General features: G+C 47.3%; 1 protein-coding gene and 2 long non-coding RNA genes across 7 annotated transcripts in view; 1 reads left to right on the top strand and 2 right to left on the bottom strand.

Annotated features, from left to right (window-relative positions):
• LOC109456088 (uncharacterized) overlaps positions 1-20,526 on the bottom strand; it is a 139,273-nt gene extending 118,747 nt beyond the window's left edge. Inside the window, exon 1 of the long non-coding RNA XR_012495520.1 lies at positions 20,247-20,526. This is a non-coding gene — a long non-coding RNA (uncharacterized LOC109456088). The remainder of the gene's footprint in view (positions 1-20,246) is intronic.
• Positions 20,527-20,972: 446 nt separating this feature from the next.
• ZNF703 (zinc finger protein 703) lies at positions 20,973-25,275 on the top strand. Its single transcript, XM_019748154.2, has 2 exons — positions 20,973-21,418; positions 22,396-25,275. Exons 1-2 carry the CDS (start codon positions 21,176-21,178, stop codon positions 23,920-23,922), a joined length of 1,770 nt encoding a protein of 589 aa, XP_019603713.1. The 5' UTR covers positions 20,973-21,175; the 3' UTR covers positions 23,923-25,275.
• A 191-nt stretch (positions 25,276-25,466) lies between these two features.
• LOC109456102 (uncharacterized) overlaps positions 25,467-27,001 on the bottom strand; it is a 51,858-nt gene continuing 50,323 nt past the window's right edge. For 4 of the 5 annotated variants that reach the window (XR_012495515.1, XR_002138809.2, XR_012495516.1 and 1 more), the window contains one exon: positions 25,467-26,066. This is a non-coding gene — a long non-coding RNA (uncharacterized LOC109456102). The remainder of the gene's footprint in view (positions 26,067-27,001) is intronic. The other variant, XR_012495518.1, reaches the window with a different exon arrangement.

Here is a 27,001-nt window from a genome sequence, read left to right as displayed (position 1 = left end):
TCAGAGCCTACTCACTTAACCTCTGCACCTCTCTGCCTCTTATGAGAGGTATGTCTCTGATTTCTGGGAGTTTTTAACCCTACCTGACTCCTGACAAGGCCTAAAATGGAGTTCCAGAGTTTTATAAAACCTGCCTCATAGAAAGAGGTGTTGTGATGTGTGTAATTACAGTAACACTGAATCACATCATCATTACCACCAGTAATAAGGAACAGTAAGCCCACACTGTACTATATTATAGAGTAGATTAAAAAGTTGCCATGATCGAACAGTCAATATGTTTCTTAATTCCAGACCTTCACTAAGAAAGAAAGAAAAGTTCTCTCTGAAATCTCTCCCTTCCTTTCCTGGCTTATGGAGCCTACCTCTTTAAACAATGCATTCGATTTAGTCAGGATCTGTGTCTTAGCTCTCCTAGGAGGAGAAGATTTGTTTCTGATTCTTCCTTGCCTCTTTGTGGTGCACACTACTTGGATATAGTAAGTGCTTAGCAAACATCTGTGAAATGAGTACATACATGACTATAAACATGAGGTCAAACACCCTACTTGCTTGCAAAAGCTTCCACATATCCTTTGACCTTGCCCATCAGAGTCACTGCTGTATCCCCAAGACTCAGAAAAAGGCCTGTAAGTTGCAAATACTAAATACCAAATTGTGGTTGGATGAGTGAAAATATGAAGGAGAAATAATTCTCCCACATTGTAAAGGATCTGTGTACCATTCATCTCTGCGAAAGGCCCTGTTGTGTGGAATGGGCCAACATGTCTGTGAGAGGAATAAGGAATATGCTGCTGCACTGCTGGGTCTTGAAGATGGAATGAATGAGTTTACAACGGAGTGATGGGCAGCTGGCTAGAGAAAAAGCCCTGCATACTGGCCCAAGCATGTGGTACTTATGGTGGTAGCCTGGCTTCAGTATTTGCAGTGAACAGTTCTTATTATGCCGTCTAGGAGAGGATGGGGACAAGTATATATGTCTCAAGTATCTGCGAGAATTTTCTTTCTTTTTTCCAATTTTATTGAGATGTAATTGACAGATAACCATGTACAATAGAAGCTGTACATGTGGATTTGATACATTTATATACTGCAAAATGATTATCGCCATCGTGTTAGTTAACACCTCTATCTTGTCACACAATTACTATTTGTGTGTGTGTGTGTGGTGAGAAAATTTAAGATCTACTCTCTTAACAACTTTCAAGTACGTAACAGAGTATTGCTAACTATCTTCACTCTGCTGTACATTAGCTCCCTCGAATATTCATCTTATAACTAGAAGTTTATACTCTAACCGAAATTTCCCAATTTTCCCCTTTCCCCCAACTCTGGTAACCATCATTGTGTAAGTTCAGCTTTTATAGATTCCAGAAATAAGTGATAACATACAATATTTATCTTTCTCTGACTGACTCATTCCACTCAGCATAATGCCCTCAAGGTCCATCCATGCTGTCACAAAAGGCAGGATTGCCTTCTTTTTCATGGATGAATAATATTTATAGACTAGATAGATAAGTGATAGATAGATAGATGCTAGATAGAACACATCTTCTAATAATAGTAAATATGATAGATAGAACACATCTTCTTCTAATAATAATAAATAGTATTATTATTTATATAATAATATTTATAATAAATATTATTATTATTTATATAATAGTAATATTTATAGATTACGTAGATAGATAGAAGATAGATAGATAGATAGATAGATAGATAGATAGATAGATAGATAGATAGATAGATGATAGATAGAACACATCTTCTTATCTCATCTGTTGATGGACACTTTAGGTTGTTTCCTTGTCTTGGCTGCTGTGAATAATGCTGCAATGAACATGAGAGTACAGATCTCTTCAAGACCCTGTTTTCATTTCCTTTGGATGTATTCCCAGAAGTGGTATTGCTGGATCATATGTTAGCTCTATTTTTAGTTGTTGAGTAAACTCCATGCTGTTTTCCATAGTGGCTGTATCAATTTACATTTCCACCAACAGTGTACAAGGGTTCCCTGTTCTCCACATCCTGATAACAAATGTTATCTCTTGTCTTTTTGATGATGGCCATTATAACAGGCATGAGGTGCTATCTCATTGTGGTTTTGATTTGCATTTCCCTGATGATTAGTGATGGTGAGCATCGTTTCATGTACCTGCTGGCCATTTGTATGTCCTCTTTGAGAAAATATCTATTCAGTTCCTCTGCCTATTGTTGAATCAGATTGTTTGATTTTTTTGCTATTGAGTTATATGAAATATATATATATATGTGTGTGTATATATATATCTCCTGTTTCCCCAAAAATAACACCTAGTCGGACAATCTGCTCTAACGCGTCTTTTGGAGCAAAAATTAATATAAGACCCGGTTTTATTTTACTATAAGCCTGAGTTTATAATATAATATAATATAATATAATATAATATAATATAATACTGGGCCTTATATTAATTTTTGCTCCAAAAGACACATTAGAGCTGATTGTCTGGCTAGGTCTTATTTTTGTTGGTGTCAAATCCAAAAAGTCATAACCAAGACCAATGTCAAGGAGGTTACCACCTTCTTGTTTTCTTCTAAGAGTTTTACTGTTTCAGGTCATACAGTCAAGTCTTTAATCCATTTTGAGTTGATTTCTGTGTGTGGTGTAAAGCAGACGTCCAGTTCTGTTCTTTAGAATTTTCTTTCTTTGTCTAGTAAGAAGTAACCACAAACTTCCAGGCTCGGAGTTGAGCTCTGTGTTGGGGTGAGGGGAAGAAGTGCCCTTCCTCATTCTCCCCTGCTCTACTTCCACCTCTTGTTTTCTTTCAGGAATTAGTCTTCTAGTGAGGAGGAAGGCATGTGATAGCCCTTTTTAGATATGTAACATCATGACTCAGAGTAAGCTATGCCTTGAGGCACCTCTGGAACCGATGTTTGAGTAAAGACTATTCTTTTCTTCCCTTAAAAAGCCTGCCTTGTTTTTCCAAGCTGAGTGCTCACCTCCTTCCACACCCCTCCCCTGCCCTTCACCCACTATCCAGCCCCTCCATCAAGCTCAAAATACAGTTGTCTTGTCTCCCCTGCTCCCTACCCTTCCTTTCTTTCTGGTCTGCAGTGGGTGAAAGTCAGAGCTTGATCTCAAGAGCAGAAAGAACCTACAAAGCAACCCACAGACCTAGCAGAAATGGCCTGGAACTAAGTGTTTCTTAGGGATTCACTCAGCAGAGTATCACTGACACTCCAGTCCAGTTTGTCTGTTCGTAGCCTTTTATTGAAGAAAATCAAGTTCTAATCATCATGTATTTTGATGTCCCATATGGGGCATCACATAGCAAAGCCCTGAGCTTCTATGTTTTCCCCACTACTTGGCTAAGTGACATTTGGGGACTGGCATGGAGATGGGAGGAGAGCTGAGGAAACAGCAGCCTCACTTTGATCACTCTCTGACTCTGAGACTCAGAACCCAGTGTCTGAGAAATTTCATCCAGACACCTGCTTTTCTTCTAGAAGCATCTATTCATTCTTAACATTCTAGAAGAGTTTTTATGGCACCTGTCTCAACCACTTTGGGGCTCCTCTTTCAGTTATTTCTAGTTTGGTCTATTTTCTCAGGCTCTCTCTCCACCTCTTTTCGCTATGTCTCCTTCAGTTTCTTTCTGTTTCTATGTCCTATCTCTCTGTCCAGCCACAGACCTCTTCACCTCACCCTGTCTCTATGCTTCACGCTCTGTCTCTCTCCAGGGGTGCCTCCTCCTGCATCCTCCGGAGGACTCTGGGAAATGCCTGAGTGCAGCCCGCGCTTGTTGCGCCAGCGCTTTCATCCCGATCCAGGTGGCTACAATCCAGTACAGGATTTACGGTGCCCTGACCCTGAGCCGTCAAGAAGGAACAGCCAGATTAATGGGGTGGGCGGGCTGGGGTAATAATCGTTTGTTTGATGTGACAAGCCTGATAGGCGTTGATTTACTTACAGACTGATGGGCTTTTAATTGAGCACCTCCATCCCAGTCACTTCAAAGGCAGGGGAAGTTGACAAGGGACCCCTTTCACGGAGGGTTCCCTATGACTGACAGCCCCCCTCTGCTGACGCTCTCCTCGGCCCAGGATTGGGCCTGGCGGCCTTTACCAGGCCCTCTGGCAAAGGAACACATTTTCTGTGTAACTCAGAAATGGCCTTTTGTCTGCTGCCAAGGAAGGCAGGCCCTACTCCGAAGGCCCTGCGTCTACCAGAAGGGTGAGGAGTGGAGGAGAGTGGGGAACGCTGAGGCTCCTCTGGGAGAGAACCCCCGGCTGCCCTGCCGGGTGGGGATTCCAGCCTGCCGCATGCAAGTGGCCTTCCCCTTTGGTTGGTCGGGCTCTCTGCCACCTCACTTTCTCCTCCTCTTCACTTCCTCCCTCATTTTAAACCCTTCTTTTTGCCTCTTCCAATTCTCAGGACTCTTCCTTCTCTTCCTCTTTCTCCTCCCACTTCCTCCTTCCTTCTCCCTCTCAGGAAAGGCCAGAAAGGTACTGGCCCTGGAGTGGCCTGTTAACACCACTCTCCTCCTCCAGGACAGCCACCCTCCCCTCTCAGGCTGCAGGCTGTGAGGCCTGGAGATCAGGGCTCCCTTGGACTTGGAGGCCAGGCCTCCATCGACCTCTCCTCCTGCTGGCAACATGACAGGGTACAGACTCACAGAAGAAGATACACCTAAAGCTCTCTCCCAATGTCAGCTCACTTACGGCTGGCTGAGCTGGGGTTAAAGGAGTGGGGGCAATGAGCAATGAAGGCTGGGACCCCATCCCCACCCATGGGGCAGAGTCCCCATGCTTCCTCTCTGAGTCAGGAGTCAGTGAGACCCCCCTCCTTCCCAAGCCAGGAGGAGCTTCGAGTTCTAAGTCAAGCCATTTTAGTGACTGTCCAAGATAGTGCAAGCCCTATTCCCTGTTTGTCTCTTTTGTTCCCTGTAGTAACTTAACCAAGCTCATAGAGCCAGGAAGGATAGTAAAGAGCAAGTACCTGGCTAGAAGGACAACAATAATAACACATATTTGCATAGCATTATTTAGTTTGGAAAGCACTTTCACATATATTACTTCAATTGATCTTTTAACAACGTGTGAGGTAATAAGAGTGTCATTGTGCCCATTAGACAGATGATAAAATTGAGACTCCAAGGCTAATGTGCTCCTAAGAGGCAAAATCAGGTCTCTAACTTGCGTATTCTCCCTCCAAATCTGCTCCTCCCTTCACCACACCTGTCTGCATCCCAAAGACTATTGTCCGTTCCCTTTTGGAGCTGCATTTTCTTGCTCCAAAAGGTGGTTCATTCCTGTTTCCCTTCCTTGTTTTCCCCTTTTCAGGAAGTCCCCTGGCTCCCTACCTTCCTGGTTTGGGTGTCCAAGCACAGAGCCTCCAGCCCTAGCCCGGTGAGGATACACCTCTCCCTTTGTCTCTGCCCCAAAAGCCACTTCCAAACCTTGCTGTAGAGCATGATACTCCCTTAAGGTTTGCTGCCCCCAGCTCTCATCTAGTGCCCGTATGTGAAATGGCAATGGGTGAAGCACCCATGCTTTTGGTTCTCTGCTGTTGGAATGTGTCCACTAAGGTTGTTCATTGGCTACCATTTTAAAGTCCCCCCAACAGATTCCCCTCAGGGCCAAGAAAACAGGTGTCTCTCCCGATCTGCTAGTGGGGTAGTTTCTACAGAGAGCTAAGCCCTAAGGCAGAAGCTTTGGAGAAACGAATCATCTCTCTGTTCTCTGCCTCGTGCCTTGGGTATATCAACAGTGACGCACCTGAAGCCATGAGATATGGTTTGCTTACATGTTGGTCCTCTCACTGGAGTCCAATCCTTTAGCGCAAGTCCCTGTCTTTTTATCATATTCCTCTAATGCCAAACAGTGACATTTTTGTTGAAATGATTGTTGCTGAAATACTTGTTGAAAGGCAGTACAGTGGAGTGGTAGAGTCAAACAGCATAGGATCACAATCCCGCCTCCATTGCCTGCCAGCTGTAGCCCTGGGACAAGTCATTTAAATTTTCTGTGCCTCAGTTTCCTTCAGTGTAAAATGGGACAAAAAGAGCACCTGCCTCATACAAAGTTATTGTTAGAACTGAATGGTTTAATAACATATTTTATCTACTCTACAATGCACCATTATTTTAGACCCAACAAAGAAAGGGGGAAAAAATGCTGTGAAATAATCTGTGACACAATGCTTTTTTTTCTTTTTAATCAATGTCAGAGATGTTTAAAATGTGGGGGGACAATGCATCTTAGAGTTGATGAAATGCATCTCTGTCAAACACTTAGAAGAGTAGCTGCACACAGCACATGCTTCAAGCAAGAGCTACCGTCATTGTTGCTGAATTGCATCCTCACAAGAACCCTACGATGAGTGGGTTCGTCTTCATTTTACAGATGAGGAAACAGAGATACAGAGAGATGGAGTAGCTTGACCAAGCTCACAGAGCCAGGAAGCCCTCGGCGGGCGTTTAAACCTGCCTTTGAGGTGCAATAATCCATAGTCATTACAAGAGCTGGCAGCTGCCCACCAAGCTGCCAGGGAGTTAGGAGCTGGGTTTTGTTCTCAATTGCATTAACTTTCCTTAATCTAAGTTTTGTCCCTTTCTAGTATAATTACTCTGCTTCCTCCTCCCCCTCCTCCTTTGTAGTTGGCGCTGATCTTGTTACTTTTCTGTGAATGGCTTCAGGTTTTACAGGTGCTCACAGGCACCAGACAAAGAAAGGTACATCAGCAAACAAGGGGAAAGATGAAAATGGGTGTTCGGCTATTCATTCACATAGTACACCAGTTCATCTCTGAGGCTTCCACGAAAGCATTTGGAGGGGTATAAATAAATATAAAGGTAAGAAATAGCTTTTAAAGTTTACACGTGGCAAGAGAAAGTGATCACGCATGGGGATGTAAAGGCTCTGCATGGACGCCCCGAGGAAGTGCCCACAGGGCCCCGCCCCCACCCCCCCACCCCGCACCCCGCAACCTACCAGGTGTCCTGATAAAAATCGGCAAGTTCAGCTTGCCTCTCAAGCTGGGTTATCTGCCACACCAGACTTTTTTTCGTCATGACCCAGTGAGATACTACTGGGTGGAGGGGGTCGAGGGGAATTTGGGAGGGCATGGGTGGGGCAGTTAACTTTTCTAAGACCTGCAGCTCTGCTTGATACCCAGCCCCCCCCCCCAAAAAAAAAAAAGAAGCATCTACTTGAAAGAGTGTAAGTTTCTCACTATTGTAATGAGTCTGCAGCAAAGGAGGGCATGCATTGGCTTCAAAGGGAACCAATGTAAAGGTGTGTCACCGTTTTTACATTCGAAAAGCACCTCCAGGATGTATTTTATTTGGGGTTTTGCAGTTGTCTCCCCTAGTAGCAGCTCAGGACCCATGGCTATCAAGGTAATAGAAAGATGCCACTTGCCACTTCTGCATCAGCTCCCAAGTGAGGAACCCCAATATTATACTTCTTCTGCCAAGCCTTTTATGGTCATGTTAAAAGATAGTGAATACAACAGGGCATAGTATTGTACTTGGTTTTTTTCTTCCTGAATAGGCAGGACAACAACTGGCTAGAGGGTTCTACTTGTGCATTTGCTTGGGTTTTTCAGGATGGAATGGGGGTGGAGAGGGTTATTACGAAACTTCTCTCCACTGTCCCACATGCTCTGAGACCTGTTTGAGTGGAAAGTGGAGCTGAAAGCTGGGTGAGAAAGGGAGTCTAACAGGACGATAGCATTAGGGAGCTGTGCTGTGGGCAGCAGGGAGAGGACGCCACGACTTAGTATCCCTGAATAGAGCCGACCATTCTTCCTCCAGGACGGGATAAAATGTACTCCAGGCACCAGACAAAGAAAGGTATATCAGCAAACGAGGGGAAAGATGAAAAAGGGTGTTCGGCTATTCATTCACACAGTACACACGGTTCATCTCTGAGGCTTCCACGAAAGCAGCCACACACCGAATCCCTTCCGACACTGTCTGTATCTGAGCCTCCTATGAGATAATCCTCTTAATGGAATATTTAAGAAATCGGATATAAATCATCAACCTTTTATCTCACCTGAAGATTCACACTCCATAGGCTGTATGGTGTATATGTCTATAGATGGTTACATATAGATGGTCGCAGATGCCTTTTTGAGTGGATGTTGCCGTGCTTTTAGGCTGGATATGTTTTTCAATCCCTAAATCTATTTTTTTCTGGAGATATGGGTGCAAAAATGTAAATTTTAGAGATCAGAGCCCAGAAAATAGATGCATCTAGAGACATTTCAAAATTAAAACACACATCCCTGGGGAGTGGGAAGGGAACTTTTTTGTCATTTGCAACCAACAAAAATGCCTATTGTTATGATGTGCTCATAAATAACTTGATTTTGGCATATGCTTCCCTACCAAATAGAAGATGAATAAATTAAATTTGATTTACAACCTTCTTCATTTTTATTAGCACAGCTCTGAACAGTTTATGTAAGCGATGTGCCAGAGCAGTTATGCCAAATGTCTTAAGGCGTTGGTATTGATATTATATAAATTAAGGTGTTTTAATTTGCATTCTTTAATTAACTAAATACTGGCAGAAAAATAAAACACAAGGGCAGCCCTGACTTATTGCCTCTATTAAACTGCTGACGTCTCTGAAAAAAAGATGCTTTAAGTAATCCAATTCATGTGGACTAGGGGAAGAAAGGGGTTTTAACACTCTTATTTGGCAAAATACATTGTGGTCTAAGAAACCAATACCCTGCTTTGCTTGCAGGGTGGTTGAATGGGTAGGTGAGTTCTCAGAAGGTCTGAATTTGTGTCTCCAAAGAAGAAGCTGACCAAATGTTTTAAATATCCATCCTGCTCAGGTCTGAGCTGAAGGGTCAGAGGGCACCCCATCCATGCCACTGGGCCTGGGCGGGCTCCTGGGTGCAGGGCTCTTCAGACCTGGGTTGTATCACCACCAATCTGGGAAGAGACAAGCTGGCTGAATTAATCCAGTGGCTCTTATGTCAACATGATCCAGAAACCGAGGAGAGAAATAGTCAAAGATCCTTCAGTGAAATTAGCTGCTTCTAGTCTATGCTTCGCGTCATGGTAGGCCCCCAAACCATGGAAAAAAATTAAAAACACTCTAAAAAGATGTGCCAGGAGTACTTCAATTCTTTTCCATGCCCTTGGTCTGTCACCTCCAGAGACAGACTTCATTCTTAAAATGGAGACTGTAGCTTCTTTCTCATCCAAGTTCTTTCTTCCTTTTCCCTAACTTTCCCTTTTTTGATCTTGACTTTTGCTCTCTGTTTCTCCTCTCCTGGAGGCTCAGAGTCAACCCTGGTAAGGTCTCATCTTCTGTAATTTTCCCTCCAGACTTTTAGGGAGGAACAGCTATAAAGAGAAGATTACAGTTTCCAGTGGTTGCCCATAGATTTCTCCTCAAACACAGGTGAGAAAATTGGATTTCTCTTTCCTAAACCCACAGAAGCCTCAGCGAGCCATCTGTACAACAGCCTTTACTGTTCTCTTACCATTCTGAGAATGTCCAACTTGCTTTCTCTGCCTTGGCTGGGAAGCATCATATCAAGGATGGAGACCTAGGGGCCTCACAGATACCTGTTTAGTTGGCCAGAGACATCACACAGGACACGTTGGGGTTGGAGAGCAGCAGAGTTCACCTTTATCCTGGCCTCACACTGCCTTTACCCTTTCATACAGCATTGTGTCTTTTGAGAGAGCCCAAAAGAAACCCTTCAAGGGCCAACTGCCCAGACCTCTGAGTATTGTCGTTATGTAATATCCCTAGCCCAGCTTTCTTCCTGAATGCTTTGCTCCAGGAATAAGGGATGAATTCCAATTTTAATGAGGAAAATACTATCCTCTTTGCCAGCATCCTATCCCCCTCCCCACCCACCAAAAAATCGCACTTTCTTGTCGTTTCCCATCTTGTAGCTCTGTCAGTTGTTTTAAAACAACTGTTTTAAAACATGTCTCCTGTCATAAATAAGATTGTCATTATGCATTTTGACTGCAGTGGTGGAAAATTCACCCACTGAGAGACAAGAGAGGGACCTGCGAGAGCCCCTTCAGGCCTGATGTGGAACTGGAATAAAAATTAAAAACCAATAGAGTCGACTCATGGTTTTTAACTACTGTAGCTTTTCTGGTTCAGATTGTTTGGGTTTGGTTTTTTGTTGTCTTATCATTTGTTCATTGATTTATTCATTTAAGGAAATTAATAAGAGAAACAAAGACACCCTGACAGCAAGTAGTTGTGTTGAACTTAGCAACGTTAGGGCCTGAGAGATGTGAAAGGGGCACCTCAGATTGCCTGAGGAAAGTTCTTCAAAATGTTAGAATTTTACTTTAGACATCCTGGAACATAACTTTATCCTGATTCCACAAGCCCATCAATATTCCATCCAGTCTCAACGGTTCTTCCCAGGTCACAGGGACAAGGTCACTAACAAAAAATGAGTTTTGACTCAGAGGCCCAAGGAGGCCCAGGCCTAGGAGTGAAAGTGAAGAGACAAAGGTGGGGCTAAAAGAAGCTGTAGGTACCAAAATGCCTGGGGAGTGGGATATTCTGCTGCTTTTTTTTTTCCTTGTCAAATGGTTGATAAAGCAGAAAACTCTTATCATCTCATATATACATGTCTTTTGGTACCTTTGAATTTTACAGGTAATACCTATTCAAAAATTAAAAATAAGAACAAAATAAAGACTACTTATCTGCCTTGGTGAACACTCTACGAACAATAATTATTGATCTCATGATTTGATGTCTTCCAGTGCTTCACAGGTCTCATGTGGAAATTCATGGTTAGGAGATGAACCTCTACTGACACTACCAAAATTACTGTATGTATTGTCTTTGATGTGAATCTTTGCCTTTCATGAGCATGACAAAAATAGGTCTACTGTGTTTCCCAGAAAATAAGATCTAACTAGACCATCAGCTCTAATGCGTCTTCCGGAATAAAATTAATATAAGACCAGTCTTATTTTACTATAAGACCGGGTATAATATTATATAATATAATATAATATAATATAATATAATATAATATAATAGTAAATATAATAGTAAATATAATATTATAGTAAAATAAGACCAGGTCTTATATTAATTTTTGCTGCAAAAGATGCATTAGAGCTGATGGTCCAGGTAGGTCTTATTTTCGGGGAAACAGGGTAGGTAATACAGAGCCCTTGTTTGGGGTCACTTATTAGAAAGTTTTCTATATGAAAATATGTATTTGTCAATATGTTGGATTCTTTTACGCCAGATTTAAATATTCTTCTCCTTTCTTCTTGTACTAAATGAGGGAGAAAGTGGAAAGGGGAGGAGAGCATGAGAAGCATGCACGTTTTCTTAAATCCAAAGATGGAAACGGAACCCCTTCCTAATGAGCCTTCAAATTAATGTGACTAGAAGGTCCCTGAGGTATTTCCCATATTTTCTTGCCTGAGGCCCCCTGCTGAACTTTTAACTCATTCCATAGTTACCTGGCTATCCTACAAACTTTCTTAAAAGGGGCTTGTTTTGAATGTGTATAGCTTTTAACCCAGCAATTCGGCTCCCAGGAATTCATCCTATAGTTATACCAACACACATGGAGAATGATATGTATATTACATACATACATACATACATACATACATACTCATATGTATGTACATATATACATATATATAGTTATTCACCGCAGGAACAAAAGATTAGAAACCATCCAAATGTCCACCAGTAAAAGACTAGTCAAAATACCACGATTCGCATCATTGGGATACCAGGAGAAGAGAGAGAGCAAGGAATTGAAAACCTGTTTGAAGAAATAATGACAGAAAACTTCCCTAACCTGGTGAAGGAAATAGACATACAAGCCCAGGAAGTGCAGAGAGTCCCAAACAAGATGAACCCAAACAGGCCCACACCAAGACACAATTAAAATGCCAAAGATTAAAGACAAAGAGAGAATCTTAAAAGCAGCAAGAGAAAAGCAGTTAGTTACCTACAAGGGAGCTCTCATAAGACTGTCAGCTGATTTCTCAACAGAAACTTTGCAGGCCAGAAGGGATTGGCATGAAATATTCCAAGTGATGAAAAGCAAGGACCTATAACCAAGATTACTCCACCCAGCAAAGCTATCCTTTAGAATCAAAGGACAGATAAAGAGCTTTTCAGACAAGAAAAAGCCAAAGGAGCTAATTAACATCAAACCAGTATTACAAGGAATGTTAGAGGGACTTCTTTAAGACAAAAATAAAATAAAATAAAAAATATGAACAATCAAATGGCAATATACCAACAGTTTCTTTAAATGTAAATGGATTAAAGGCTCCCACCAAAAGATAGGTGGTTGAATGGATAAGACAACAAGACCCTTACATATGCTGTCTAGAAGAGACTCACTTCGGATAAAAAGACACACACAGACGGAAAGTAAAGGAATGGAAAAAGATATTTCATGAAAATGTAAATGAAAAAAAAATGGGGTGGCAATACTTATACCAGACAAAGTAGACTTTAAAACAAAAGCTATAATAAGAGACAAAGAAAGACCCAGTAATTTTACCTCTGGGCATATATCTGAAGAAAACTAAAACGATACTTCAAGGGGACGTGTGCATCCATATGTTCATTGCAGCATTATTTACAATGGCCAAGATGTGGAGGCAGGCTGGGTGTCCATTAACGGAAGAATGGATAAAGAGTAGGTGGTACATATACACAATGGAATCTTGCTCAACCATGGAAGAGGACGGGTACTTGCCATCTGTGACAACATGGATGGACCTGGAGTTTATTGTGCTGAGTGGAGTATCAAAGAAAGACAGATGCAATGTGATTTCATTTATATATGGATTCTAAAGAACAAAATAAACAAACAAAATAGACACAAACTCATAGAGAGAAAGAACATTTTGATGGTTGCCACATAGAAGGGGGTTGGGAATGGGTGCAAAAGGGGAAGGGATTAAGAAATACAAATTGGGGGGGGAGATGAGGGTAAGGGGGATCAAATATATGGTGATGGAAGGAGAACTGACTCTGGGTGGCGAACACACAATGGGATTTATAGATGATGTAATACAGAATTGTACACCTGAAATCTATGTAATTTTACTAACAAATGTCACCGCAATAAATTAAAAAAAAAAAAAGAAATACAAATTGGTTGTTACAACTTGGTCGTGGGGATGTAGGATATAACATAAGGAATGTAGTCGATAATATTGTAGTAACTACGTATCGTATCAAGTGGTACTAGATTTATGGGGGTGATAGGTGGGAGGGGATTGGGGGGTAGGGTGAAAAAGGTGAAGGAATTAAGAAGTACAAATTGGTAGTTACAAAATAGTCATAGGGATGTAAAATAAAGCATAGGGAAATAGGGAATATAGTCAATTAGATGGTAATAACTATGTACAGTGCCAGGTGGGTACTAGACTAGTCAGAGGGATCACTTCTTAAATTATATAAATGTCTAACCATTATTCTGGACACCTGAAATTAACATAACATAATATTAAATGTCAACTGTAACCGAAAAGTTTTAAAAAAGAGAGGAAAGAAGGTTAACGGGAATAAGAGGTTCAAATTTCCAGGTATAAAACAAGTAAGTCATGGGATGTAATGTACCACATAGGGACTATAGTAATAATATTGTGATGGCATTGTACAGTGTCAGATGGTTGCTGGATTTATCATGGTGATCACATCTTTAGGTATATAAATGTTGAATAACTATGCTATACACCTGGAACTACTATAATCTTACATGTTAGCTGTATTTTAATAAAAAATTTTAAAAAGCAAGTGCGGAACAGTCTGTGTAGTATGTTGCCATTTGTGTGTTAAAGGGGGGGAAATATATATGTATTGGCTAATATGCATACAAAATACCTCCGGAAGGGTGGACAATAAACTCATAGCATTGGTGCATTGGGAGAAAAACTAGATGGTTAGAGAGGTTTTTTTCAGTGTACATTCTCACAGCTTTGTAATTTGGCACCATGGGAATGTATTTCATTATAAATAAATGCATTTTTTCAATAAAATAAGAAATAATTTTAAATCACTTTAAAACAGGGATTATTACGTAAATCTCCACTCTGAATGAATTACTCTACATTTCTGACCATAAGGTTGGTTGGGACCCCACCTCTCGGGTTTCCTTCTCTGAGCAGAGGCTGGCCAAGAGCCACTGAAATAAACCCTCCTCAAAATTGTTCTTACGTCTTGGAATTTGGTTTTATCAAATACTACCAGTGATAATGAAGCCACTGCCTGAGCAGCTCTTCCCTTTTCTCTAATTGTGTTTGTTGAAACAAGTTTGGAGCTGCACATGGCAGCTCATTGGGATCCCAGCCTAGAAGGGGGCAAGGTTTTGACAAGTTTAGAGGCTTAGCCATGAGAAGTGGGGGGTCATAGAAACAACATCACCATGATGGCTGAAGCCCACGGAAGGGTCAGAAGCAGGTGCGACACCAGCCCTGTGCAACTGAGATACTTACAGTCTGTCACCACTGAGTTCTGTTGGCCATGGCGTACCCCGTGGTTCCAGGTGGTAGAAACTCAGCACATGAAGGAAGGGTGTTGGGTAAGTATGGTCCCTGTTTCCCTTTCAGGGACCTTTTGCTCTACTCCAGGACTCTCCTCATATCCAAAAATGAGAAGGTGCATGAATACACCTAGAATAGTTATAACTGTCACCCAGAAGGTGCTCAGTAAATGTTAGTGGAATCTGAATTTACCTTTGAGTAAATGGACAAATGAACTTAACAGTGGGTAACTAAACTACAGTGTACTAAGGATTTAAGTTATGACCCTTGGCTCTTTTTGTTGTTGTTGTTTAATCTACAAAAGAAGCACACAGATGCCCAAAGGACAGGGCTGCCCTGCCTTGCAGGAGCTGGGAATGTGCATACTTGCGAGGTAGGAGGCCTGGATTGGCTGGCTTGCTCTGGTCCTTACCTACCTTGGGATCACCTCAGGCCTGCACCTTCCAAGTGGTCAATAAACAGTAACTGAATTAATTAACTCAATCCAGTTCAATTAATTGAATGAATGTTCCCCTCACTTCCTTCTCTGCCTCAATTTCCTCTCTACCATATTCTCATTCCTCAAACTGTAAAGAAAATCCTGATAGCGAAGACCAGCCCTCTGGAAAGCGATTAAAGTCACTTGTTTTAAGTTTCTCCTGCTGCTATTCGCCCTCTCCCTCAGTCCTGCACACAGAAAATTGGCTCAAGAAATGACTATTTGAATCCCAGTACTGCCACTTTCTAGCTGCGTAATTTGGGCAAGTTACTTAACCTCTCTGGGCCTTAGTGCCTCACCTATAAAATAGGCATGATAATAGTACCCATCTCATCACTTTGCTGTGAGAAGTAAATGAGTTTTCACTGTAAGAACAGTGTCTGGCACAGAGTAAGCACTCAATAAATGTTATTATTACACTAGGCAGAACACTCATTGTCTGCTAATCACAATTGAGGTGTTGGCTGATTGGTGCGGTATGATTCCTTCCAGCAGTATTTGCAACTTAAAAGTGGAATCTCTAAGAAACTTGAAGGCCCAAAGGAACAAAGTAGTCAAGGGTGAATGCCCAGGGCTAAGGTTGATGTATGGCGGTGGGGGTAGGCAGATGAAGGCAGGAGAACTTCAAAAGCACACCTACTCTCATCCCCCTCTCCCGCCAGCCCTGCCTATCTCCCAGGGGGCTGATAGGAGATAAATGAAATCACTTCTTCAAAGCACCCTACTCAAGGACCCGGATCAAACACCAGGGCTTGAAGATAAGCTTCAGTCTACATTTCCTTTTGTCCATTCCTTCCCACCAGGTCTCCAAAGGAAATTCTAGAGGGAGGAAAAGTAGTTAATTCCTCTTTTATCAAAAGGAGTTACCTCCCCATCCACAGGCAATGGGTGGTGATAGAGAACCAGGAGGGAGTGAGGAAGGCCTCCTCTTGGCTCTCTGCCAGGGTTCGCTGTGTGACTTTAGACTCCCACATAAGCTCTCAGAGCCCGGTGCTTCATCTGTCAAAGAGGATAAAAACACCTGCCCAAAATAACTTAGAAAATTGTTATGAGATGATGAACACAAACATGTATTTGGGGCAAGATACTTTAACATGCTTAAATAGCTAACATTTTTTAAATTACAGTCATTCTCCTTGAATCTTTTGGGGGAATATTGTGAGGTAAGATATAAATAAATAGCCCTGTAACGTAAAATTCTTATTCATTCTTCAACAAACATTCATTGGGCATTTATGGCATTCAGACTGCCAGGATTCACAGCCCTGCCCCACCTTTTAAGAGCTGGGGCTTCAGGCAAGTTACTTAACCTCTCTGTGCGCCCACTTCCTCCTCTGTGGAGGTAATGATAGGACCCCCCCCCCCACGGGGCTTCCGTGAGGATTAAATGAGATAATGCAAGCAAAGTGCTTACAACAGAGTTTGGCTCTCCATGTTGGCTACTGTGATGATGATAGTTAAACACCCAACTAGGCAATAAGGAAACAAAGAGAATAAGGACAGTGCAGAAGCAGTCACAGTCCAATGGCAGACAGGACAAGTAAACAAACAATGACGCCATGTGACGGTTATAATAATAGAACATAATGGGATTGGTTAGAACAGAAGAGGGAGCTCCCGGAACGCGCTCCCTGCAAGGCTAGGTATGCTTGCTTTTACCAGGTCGGTCGTCCTCTTGCCCCTTGGGCTCTCTCCTGACCGGGGCTGTGTCTGAAGCCTTTGAGGGGTGAGAGGAAGTGCCACAGAGTAAGTACCCTGAGAGCAACGCACTACATCAGGTCTCCCAGCCAAGGCCCTAATTGCCAGCCACGGAAAAATATTAAGCGCCAGAGAGGAAAACCAAGTTCTCTATGAGGCCGACTTTTCAGAGTTCTTACAGCTTGTAAAAAAAATGTAAATAGTTACCCAGTGAGATATTATTTCATGTTGTTGCCATTAGGGTTTGAGTGTTATGCAGAGAGGCAATCATTCAGGCAATTCTGCCTCATAGAGCACTGAAAACTCCACATTAACCCCACACAACAAATCTACCACCTCTAGCTCTCAACCTGACTCAGGCATTTTTTCCTGGGTGGTGAAGTTTATGTAAATTGAAGTGGAGAAGAAAACCATAAATGTTCAGAACTTCCTAAAGGATTTTCTTGAAGGCTTGTGGGGGGAGGGGGAGCATTTTTTTAAAACAAAAAAGACACATTTGACTGGAGGCTGAGGGAGGGAGACTCTCATTTAGGTGGGCTTCTAGGACAGCTCAGGGTCTTCTGGTCAGTTCCCAGTGCTGAGACCCTCAGAATCCAGTTGCTGCCATGTCTGCTCTCCAGAGCAATTGCTCCACAGATGCAAGTAGTCCATCTCAGCCTTCATGTACCTGGGACTTTCTTTGTGCCAGCCACTAAATATGTCACATGCATTGTCTGCTTTGGGCCTCCCACCTCTGAGGTGGCCATTCTTACATTTTACACGAGGAACCAAAGCGGAGGGAGGTGCCATTGCCCAGGGCCACCATAGCATCGCGCTTCAGAGGCCTGACTCGAAGGGAGCACTCCGCGGATCACCAGTCACACGACTTTGCTGAAGGGACTAACTTCTCCATGCTCACTCGCTTCAGCTGTAAATGGGAATGAGCACAACAGAGCATGGTGCTGCTCATGTGCCTGACACACAGAATTGCTGTTCTTCACCACAGAGTTGGGGCATTCTCCAGCAGTCCTCACCCTTGTCCTGTTTTAATGGTGCTGCTCACTCACAAGGCAACCTGACAAAGGCCTGCAGAGAGGGAGTCCCCTTAACCGTACACCTGCCACTTTTCTGCAAGGGAAGACATGTGCCATGTGCCCCTGTATGACAACAACATCTTTCTTGGTCTTTTCAACCACACGCCTAGTGCAATGCTCTGTCCACACCTGGCCCTTAATAAACGGGACCCAACTGAATATCGAGCCTTATTCTCTGCCAGGTGAGAAACTATTCCTTTGAAAACTGTCCTTGCTTTAGGCCACTAGGGCCCCATTTAGGACTCTGTGTACGTTAGTATTTCAACTACATAAGTGAATGTCAAATACTGATTATTGTCTAGTAGTCTTTTAATTAGGCCTCTGGTCTGGCTAAGTATGGTTTTCCATTTTCTCTCCTCAGGCGACTGGATGGATCTAGTCAAAGGAGCCCTGCTGCCCTCGCCAGCACCAGAAAAGAGGGTGTCCCTACTCCCTTGCTGGCACTTTCCAGGAAGATAGGTGGGCAAAAATAGGCCTAGTCTCCACCTCAGTGCTGTCTGGCACCCCCTGTTCCTATCAGTGATTATTGCTGTGGGCTAAGGGAGTAGGGTTTCTTTTTAAGGACAATATACCACGGGTGCCATTAAACGTATACACGTGGACACTGGTCAACGTTGCTCAAGCAGTAGTTCCCTGTAATCAGAAGTGTCTGGACACTGATGGTAACCACTCTGAGCACCTCTTGTAATTGCAGAAGTCAAATGTGACTTGTATTCATCTTTTGTTATCGGTATATATTGAGTATTACAATTTTAATTGTTTTTTCCTTTCTTAAAATGTGTATACATTTTGGGGGCACCCTCTGTAATATTACCTAGGCAAACTCCCCACCCTCCACCCCGAGCCTGGCCATCCTGTCCTCATCTCCTGCTTTCTCCTTTCCTTTCATTCACTACATTTTTCTTCTCTTTTCCCCTCCAGATGTAAATATCCTATCGTCCTCCATTCTTCTCCTCTCTCCTTTCTGTTGCCTCCTTTCCTCTCTTTTCCTTCCAAATTCCTAAATGCCTTTTCTCTCTCTCTCCCCTCTCCTTTGCTCCCAACTGATTTCCCATTAATCATTCCTAACACACATCTGCTTGGGTCCTAGAAGGATTTTTGGCTGGCTCACACAGCTGGGCTGGTTACAATAATCAAGGAGTCTTTCATCTTTTACTGTCTCCTAGGTGTCCCTTCTTCCCAGCTCTTCCTCCTTCAAGGTACCTACAAAGGCCCACCCTTTTCCATCTGTAAGGCTTTCTTCTGTTCTCTCTCTGTACAGCAGTTCCCCAAAGGCTAAATTGCCTTGATGGTTGAAGCAGCCCTGCATTGGACTTTTAAACAGTGTTGGCAGTGGCAGCGATGTCAGAATGCACAGAGGCTGGCATGAGAAGAGCTGGGGGCAGGAGGAGGCGATAGAGACCACCACAATAAAGTAAATGGGATCACCCTACCTTCTTGTACCCTTCTTGCAGCAATATGTAAGACATCTCCCAGTTAGTGCACCCCTTGTCATTCCTTTTAACCTGATTATACCAGAATTAAAATTGGGGTCGGGAAAGTCAGTGGAATTTCTAAGATGTCTATACTATGCATTCTGCCCAAAAAAACAGCACAGATCCAGGAAGTACATTTAGTTTAGTGTTTGATTGATAAGGCCTGGGAGTGGTGCCTGCTGTCTTTACCGAGCATGATAGTCGTGATTGCTATTTGTTATTTCTGTGATAGTCCTTTCTTTCTCTTTGAAGAACCCCTTTGAAATCACCCATCCCCATCTTGGGTTCTCGTAGTCTCCAGGCGCAGATCAACGCGGCAGAGTCAGGGACGGGTAGTCATGAAGCAATATGCCCCGAGTGACAGGACTGACAATCAGAATGATGGATTGGGGCTGAGAAAGTGGTACTCGGAGCGAGGCAGTGACACCAGCGCGCCTCCACTGGCCACCGAGAGCACAGAGAAGTGGTCTCCACAGAGGTCGGGCGCACAAAGGACCAGCTTCACCTTCTGAAGATCGGCGGACCGGGGAACTTTAATGTCAGGACTATGACTATGTAAAATCTCTGCCAAGTGTGAAGTTGGCAATGCGCAGTGTATCCAAAAGGCGCGGGGAAAAGAGGTAGAGAAGGGTATTGTTATTTCTAATAAAAAGTTTTTATTCCGAAATGTCCCTGGGAAAAGGTAGTACATTTTTCCCGTGAGAAGAAAAGGATGGGGGGAGGGCACCTCTCTAAAGTTTGTATCGACGTGCAGCACTTAGAGATCCCCACCTCCTCTGGGATACTGGCCTCTCCAGTGATCCCGGGTCCCCCAAAAATAGAAGCTAGGCGCTATACAGTGAGGGAATTTTACACCTCTAAACAAGACTTGATAATAAATCCCGAAACACACACCAAATCTATAAATCAGTGCGCAAGCACCGCGCGCCAGGCGCGTCCGGGTAGAGCGCACAGCCTAGGGTACCGCGCTTCATCGCGACCATCTCACCCTGAAAGAGTCCTCAAACAAGCAGGCTTCGGACAGGACAGGCTCAAAGTAGTTGGAATGGCTGACGCCGCGTCCCGAGAACCGTGGACGCCTCCGAGGCTCGGGAGCTTCCAAGTGAGCAAGCACGCCCAGGAGAATCCAGTTCGGGAAAGCGAGCTGGACCAGAGCAAAGCCAGAGCAGAGCCCGAGCAGGGCCGGAACAGGGCTGGGGCTCTGGAGGCTCGGCCCACCCCCAGGCAACCTCGGGGAGAGGACTGGACTCGGCAGTACCCGAGCCAGCGCAGTGCGCTCCTACCCTCCACCCTCACCCCACCCCAATCCTACACACCCTCACCCCACCCCAATCCTGCACACCCCAGACACACTCGGCGGGCGGGTAACTGCCCACGCCAGCCCCTCCCCGGGTGGTGTGAAGAGAGAGTGGAGAGAGAGCGAAAGGAAAGCCAGAGAGAATAGGGCGCAGAGTCCAGGGTCCCGGAGAAGTCTCGTCCTCCATAGGACCCCCGGGCAAGGGCAGCCCGCTTCAGGGGGAGGGGAGGAGTGGAGCGGGTGGTAAAGGCCAAGGCGGCGGCGACGCGCGCACAAGGCCCCTTTAAGGTTCTCCCCTCCCACCAGCGGCGCCGGCCTCCGCCCGCCGCTCTCCCCGCCCCGGGGTCCCGGCGAGAGCTGCGATTGGGCGGGCGCGGCGATCCCTTTGAAGTGTGGCTGCCGATCGCGGCTATTTGACGTGCGGCTCGCGGAAGGCGAAGGTTTTTGTGTTGCTCGCCTGGGCTAGCGGCGGCCGCGGTGGCGTCGGTGGAGGAGGGGTGGAGGCGCGGCGACTGCTGCACCGCGCTCCACGCTGCGGAGCGAGCCCACCCGCTCCGGGAGCTCGTCTCCTCGGTGCTCCCCCTCCCTCCCCACCCCCCCAGTGGCGCTGCCTCCTCCAAATGAGCGATTCGCCCGCTGGATCTAACCCAAGGACACCCGAAAGCAGCGGCAGCGGCAGCGGCGGCGGCGGGAAGAGGCCGGCGGTGCCGGCGGCGGTGTCCCTCTTGCCCCCGGCGGACCCTCTGCGCCAGGCGAATCGGCTCCCTATCAGGGTCCTGAAGATGCTGAGCGCTCACACCGGCCACCTCCTGCACCCGGAGTACCTGCAGCCGCTGTCCTCCACTCCCGTCAGCCCCATTGAGGTCAGTCTCTTGGTCGCTGCCCGCCTAGCGCCTTTCCCATTCTTCCCACCACCGCTGGGCCCACGGCCCTACCCCCTGCGCCCCCGGGCTCTGTGCGACGCTCTGCTCTGGCCACGCTGGCGGACTGGGTGATGAGATACAGAGAACAGAAGGATCAAAGCCCACCCAGTTCCCCCAGGCTTCTCCATGGAAGGCTCCCATTCCACTCTCTCCCATGGTGTTTTCTCCCGGATTGGGTTTGCTCTTGGAGTCCCACTGGGTCCTTTACTTTACCTCGGCACCCTGTTTCCAGGCCAGAGATTATCTCTCCTGGGCTTTTCCCGCCTCCCCCACCACCACCGGGTTTGTTCTCTTTGAAGTCCGGATTGCCCGGGTTCTACTCCGCCTCTGTCCCATCCGGTTAGAGCGCACGACGCCCAGGCACTCCCGATCCCAGGTCTTTCTTCCTCCCACTTCCCTGGGTGCCCTCCCCGGGAGGGAGGGGCTACTAAGAGAGCGGCAGAGGCTGCCCTGGCTTTAGAATGCGCTTCTTCCAGCTCCGACCCCGCGGCGCTATCACCAGAAACCCGTCCCAAGCGAAGTTACCCAAACTGAAGGGATAAGTTTTTCCCTGGGCATAGAGAAGGGGGGAATTTTAAGGAGGCGAGTCACGGCCCTTCCCCCAGCCCTCACTCCAGAGACATCACTTTCTCCCGCGGGTGGCCTTTGGTGGACTTACTTCCACTGCCCCATTCCCCAGGACTTGTGACGCACTCGGGCATCCAGTGAAGCGAGGGATCCCACCGACGGGCAGTACGAGCGCAGTTCCAAGCTCAGCTGCCCTACCCGGGCGCTCGCTCTCAGACCCTCTGCCCTAGGCCTTCTGTTGCGCCGCCACCGCCGGTGCTCTCGGCGCCCACCCAGCTCACCCGCTTGCTCCGTCAGTCTTATAGCATAGTCTCACCCCTTCTCCCTCCCTTTGCCACTGTCTCCCACAGCTGGACGCCAAGAAAAGTCCATTGGCGCTGCTGGCCCAGACTTGCTCGCAGATCGGCAAGCCGGACCCGCCACCCTCTTCCAAGCTCAACTCAGTAGCGGCGGCGGCCAACGGGCTGGGAGCCGAGAAGGACCCTGGCCGCTCCGCCTCGGGTGCCGCCTCCGCGTCTGCGGCGCTCAAGCAGCTGGGGGACTCCCCCGCTGAGGACAAGTCCAGCTTCAAGCCCTACTCTAAGGGCTCCGGTGGCGACTCTCGTAAAGACAGCGGCTCCTCCTCGGTGTCCTCCACCTCCTCCTCGTCCTCCTTGTCCCCGGGAGACAAGGCGGGTTTCAGGGTCCCCAGCGCCGCCTGCACGCCCTTTGCCCCTCATGGAGTGCCAGTCACCGCGTCGTCATCATCCTCTTCGCCGGGTGGCTCCCGGGGCGGCTCTCCGCACCACTCTGACTGCAAGAACGGCGGCGGGGGTGGCAACGGGGAGCTGGACAAGAAAGACCAGGAGCCCAAGACCAGCCCGGAGGCTGCGGCCGTGAGCCGCGGGAGCAGTGGGGAGCCTAGCGCGCACGGCGGTGGTGCCGAGGCCGGGACATCCGGGCGCAAGTCGGAGCCGCCCTCGGCGCTGGTGGGGGCCGGCCACGTGGCGCCGGTGTCACCCTACAAACCGGGTCACTCGGTATTCCCGCTGCCACCCTCCAGCATCGGCTACCACGGCTCCATCGTGGGAGCCTACGCCGGCTACCCCTCTCAGTTTGTGCCTGGCCTGGATCCTAGCAAGTCTGGCCTCGTGGGAGGCCAGCTGTCCGGGGGCCTGGGCCTGCCACCCGGCAAGCCCCCCAGCTCCAGCCCGCTCACCGGGGCCTCCCCACCCTCCTTTCTGCAGGGATTATGCCGCGACCCCTACTGCCTGGGAGGTTACCACAGCGCCTCGCACCTCGGTGGCTCCAGCTGCTCCACTTGTAGTGCACACGACCCAGCAGGGCCCAGCTTGAAGGCTGGCGGCTACCCACTGGTGTACCCCGGGCACCCCCTGCAGCCCGCCGCGCTCTCGTCCAGCGCCGCCCAGGCCGCGCTCCCCGGCCACCCGCTCTACACTTACGGCTTCATGCTGCAGAACGAACCCCTGCCGCACAGCTGCAACTGGGTGGCGGCCAGCGGGCCATGCGACAAGCGCTTCGCCACCTCGGAGGAGCTGCTCAGCCACTTACGGACTCATACGGCCCTGCCGGGCGCAGAGAAACTTCTGGCCGCCTACCCCGGGGCCTCCGGCCTGGGCAGCGCTGCCGCGGCCGCGGCCGCAGCCTCCTGCCATCTGCACCTACCCCCGCCCACCGCCCCGGGCAGCCCCGGGTCGCTGTCATTGCGGAGTCCACACACTTTGGGGCTAAGCCGGTACCACCCCTATGGCAAGAGCCACTTATCCACAGCTGGGGGCTTAGCCGTGCCGTCCCTCCCCACAGCCGGACCTTACTACTCGCCATATGCGCTGTACGGACAGAGACTAGCTTCAGCCTCCGCACTCGGATACCAGTAACTACAGCTTGGTCCCACCCACCTCCCCAACCTCCTCACCCCCTCCTCATCCTCCCTTTCCCCAGCTGCCTGGCCTCGCTGCAACCTTCACTACTGCTTGTCCCTGCCGGATTCCCCCACCCAGACCCTCCCCACCGGACTGTGTATTTATTTACTATAATGTTAGCTTACAAGCTGGGAATATAAGTGCATTAACGGCCCACACGAGTCAATGGTATGCAAAAAGTCTGTGTTCCCCCCAAATAATAATATTAATCACAAATAACTACATGTTCCCTGCCCCTCTTCCTTTCTTTAATTATTTTTTCTTTTTATTAGATATGTTTAAATTTTTTTTCTGTTTGCTTTTTTTTTTTCCTTTTTGATTCGTTTGGTTTTAGGGGAAGAGGGAGATTTGGGGTTCTGGGGTTCTTTGTTTTGTTCTCCCTTCCTGGGGAGCTTCTTGCATGCTTCTTTACCGTTAAAATTACATTGTCCCCTTCTCTTTTCCCCTCTTTCCCCTTCATTCCCTCTTGTTTCCTTCCATTTGAGGTTCTGTTTTTTTCCTTTGTACAAGTTAACAGAGATTTTTTTTTTTTTTTGTATCTCATTTGTGGGGGGTGCAATGAGGGGCTTTGGTAGCAGGAGGTCTTGCTCTCTGTTGACCGGGAACTCTGCTCTGTGATACCTCCTCTGCGACCCTCTCTTCCTAGAGTCTTTGGTCTGTGCCCTGGCCCCCAAAATTAGAGCCTCGCTCCCCTACCTAATTGCTCTGAGCACCGAGAGCCCTGAGAGAGGGGCCCGAGTGGCCTCAGACAGAGCCTTTCTACTTCCGGTCCCTTCTGGGCCCCAAATAGCCGGTGATCTGCTGGTGGGGGGCCTGTAGGGCTCATCTTAATTCAATTATAAGTCCCAGAAAGCCCTGCTGGCGTGAAACTTTGCTCTTTATATTTTGCAAAGTGCTTTTATAGTCATTGTTTTTCTCTCCTTTATTGGGGCAGTGGTCCCTCTGGCGGTGGGGGGTGGCGTCAGTGATCCTTGCTAGATCCCTCCGAAGCAGACCTGTGGCAGTAACAGCGGGCAGTACAACATTGTAGCTCATTGGGGGAAGGCTGGGAAGTCAGGGAGCAGACAGATCACAGCAGTCCCGTCGCCGCCTCTCAGGCCTGACCCAAGAGACCCCAGAGTTGGCCGTGGCTTCCATGGGCTCCCTCAGTGACGGATTGAAGACTCGGGCCCTGGGTCTTCTCCCCACACCATCCCTCTTCCTGGTCTTATACAGCAGCGTGGGGGCTGCGGGGCCTGTTTGGGATAAATAGAGCTCTCCCTTGGTAAGACATATTTTGTTAATAAATGAAATACTTGGCTATATTCACACCGTGATGTGCTTCTCTCTTGCCTCACCCACCGCCCCACTTCCAGACACCTAAGCAGATGCCTTTCTTTTATTCTTGTTTAAAATACCTTATGGTTTCCTTCTCAGATTTCCATTCAAGGACGAGTTTAAACCCTTTCCTCAAGAAAGGGGGGAGAAAAAAAGCAAAACTTCTGCCAACGCATTACAAATAATGTAAAACCGCCTTTATTTCTTTTCCACTTGGTGATTTAGCTCCCAGACTCACTTCAAAGACCTTGACATTTCCTGGGGACAGGGTGGAGGGAGTGTGTGAATGTGGATTTTCCTCTGGACCTAGATTCGAGGTTCGAGGTGCTGAGAAGGGAACCAGGACCCATGGCTCAGACTTCTGTCCTCACAGTCCCAGAGTCCTAAGGGTGAGCAAAGACGATGGGCCTCTGACGCCACCTGGTGGTAGAAAGCCGAGTGACTGGCGCCAGCCCCGACCGCACCTTGCTCGTTTCCCACTCCAAATGCCAAGCATGTCCTCTTTCTTGACGATGCCTTTCATACACCTGAAACCAAAGGGTAAACGCACCTGCTGAAATGGGTGCTTCGCAAGGTTTGGAGGCTCCCCAATGCCAGCAGCTGTTTGGGTTTTGCTGAGAAGGTGCGGCTATTATTTAGGACCTTGAAGCCATTCTGGGTCCGTTTTCTTGAGCTCCCACGACTGACACTGGCTTCTGCATCCTCGGACAGGCGAAGGTGGGGTGCCGTTTACAGGGATAGTGGTAGACGGCCAGGGCACCTTCCCACTGCACGGGGAGTCCCTGAGGAAAGAGAGAAGGAGACGGGTGACTGCGGGCGGCAGCGAGGCCCGAGCTGCGTGCACCCTGGGGATAACTGGCTTCCCAGGGCAGCGATCCGGGGGCGCCCGCTGAGGCTGGCCCCGTACAGGTTCCCACTGCGGGACCCCGGGCGCCTGCTTGCTCGGGGCTCACTCGCCCAGGGCGCGTGGGCTCGGCCTCCTGCGCCCGGGATGCGCGGGGCCACCTGTTGGGTGTACTTCAAAAAGACCTTCTTCGCCCCCTCCTGGCTGCACTCCCGCGTCGGCGCCACGCAGCTTCAGGGTCTGTAGTTGTTGCTGTTGTGTTTGTTTGCTTTGCTTTTTCTAAGGAATGCGACTTATTGGGTAGTGAGTGCTCCGCAAGCCGTACTTCTGACACGTCCGTAGACCGGAGGTCACGTGTGGAAGGGGTGGGGAGGATGCCCTCTCTGCCCGCGATGTTCAAGCCGTCCCCAAACACCACTAGAGAATCAGGGCGGGGCCTCATCCTCACCCGGAGTCATCCCATCCGCACTTGACAGACCTCAGCATAAGTTTTTGTGGAGTTTGGGGTTTGGGATTTTTAGGGAGGTTGCCCCTGTATCTTTGTTTCTGGGCAAAAGTCCTTCACTAGTCAAGACAACCTCAGGCTTCTGCAGAAAATGTCAGTGCTGGCCACCCTAAGACCTTATGCGTGTCCCTGGGGAAGGGGCCAGGGCTGCTGGCATCTTGGAAGAGAGGGGACTGAGTCAGGGAGTAGTTGCCCTGAGACCAGGCCAGGGTCTTCCTGAGAATTGGCCCAAAACTTTAAAAGACATGAAATGTAGTGACCTGCTTTCATTTTTCTTTGTCTCCGTTATTTTGTTTGCAGTTGATTATTTCTTACCCTACCCCCTTTGTTTTTTGTGTGTTTTTTAAATGCCTTCTAAAACTGCTGGA

Source organism: Rhinolophus sinicus, linkage group LG04 (genome assembly GCF_036562045.2).
Source record: "Rhinolophus sinicus isolate RSC01 linkage group LG04, ASM3656204v1, whole genome shotgun sequence".
In the NCBI taxonomy this organism is placed as follows: domain Eukaryota; kingdom Metazoa; phylum Chordata; class Mammalia; order Chiroptera; family Rhinolophidae; genus Rhinolophus; species Rhinolophus sinicus.
The sequence above is the reverse complement of the archived record's forward strand: the minus strand, read 5'-3'. Positions and strand labels throughout refer to the sequence as shown.

Bases quoted from the DNA above. Each gene is read 5' to 3' on its own strand.
- ZNF703 (XM_019748154.2), top strand. From the start codon at position 21,176: ATGAGCGATTCGCCCGCTGGATCTAACCCAAGGACACCCGAAAGCAGC. The intron at 21,419-22,395 runs GTCAGTCTCTTG...TGTCTCCCACAG, and splicing joins CTCCCGTCAGCCCCATTGAG to CTGGACGCCAAGAAAAGTCC.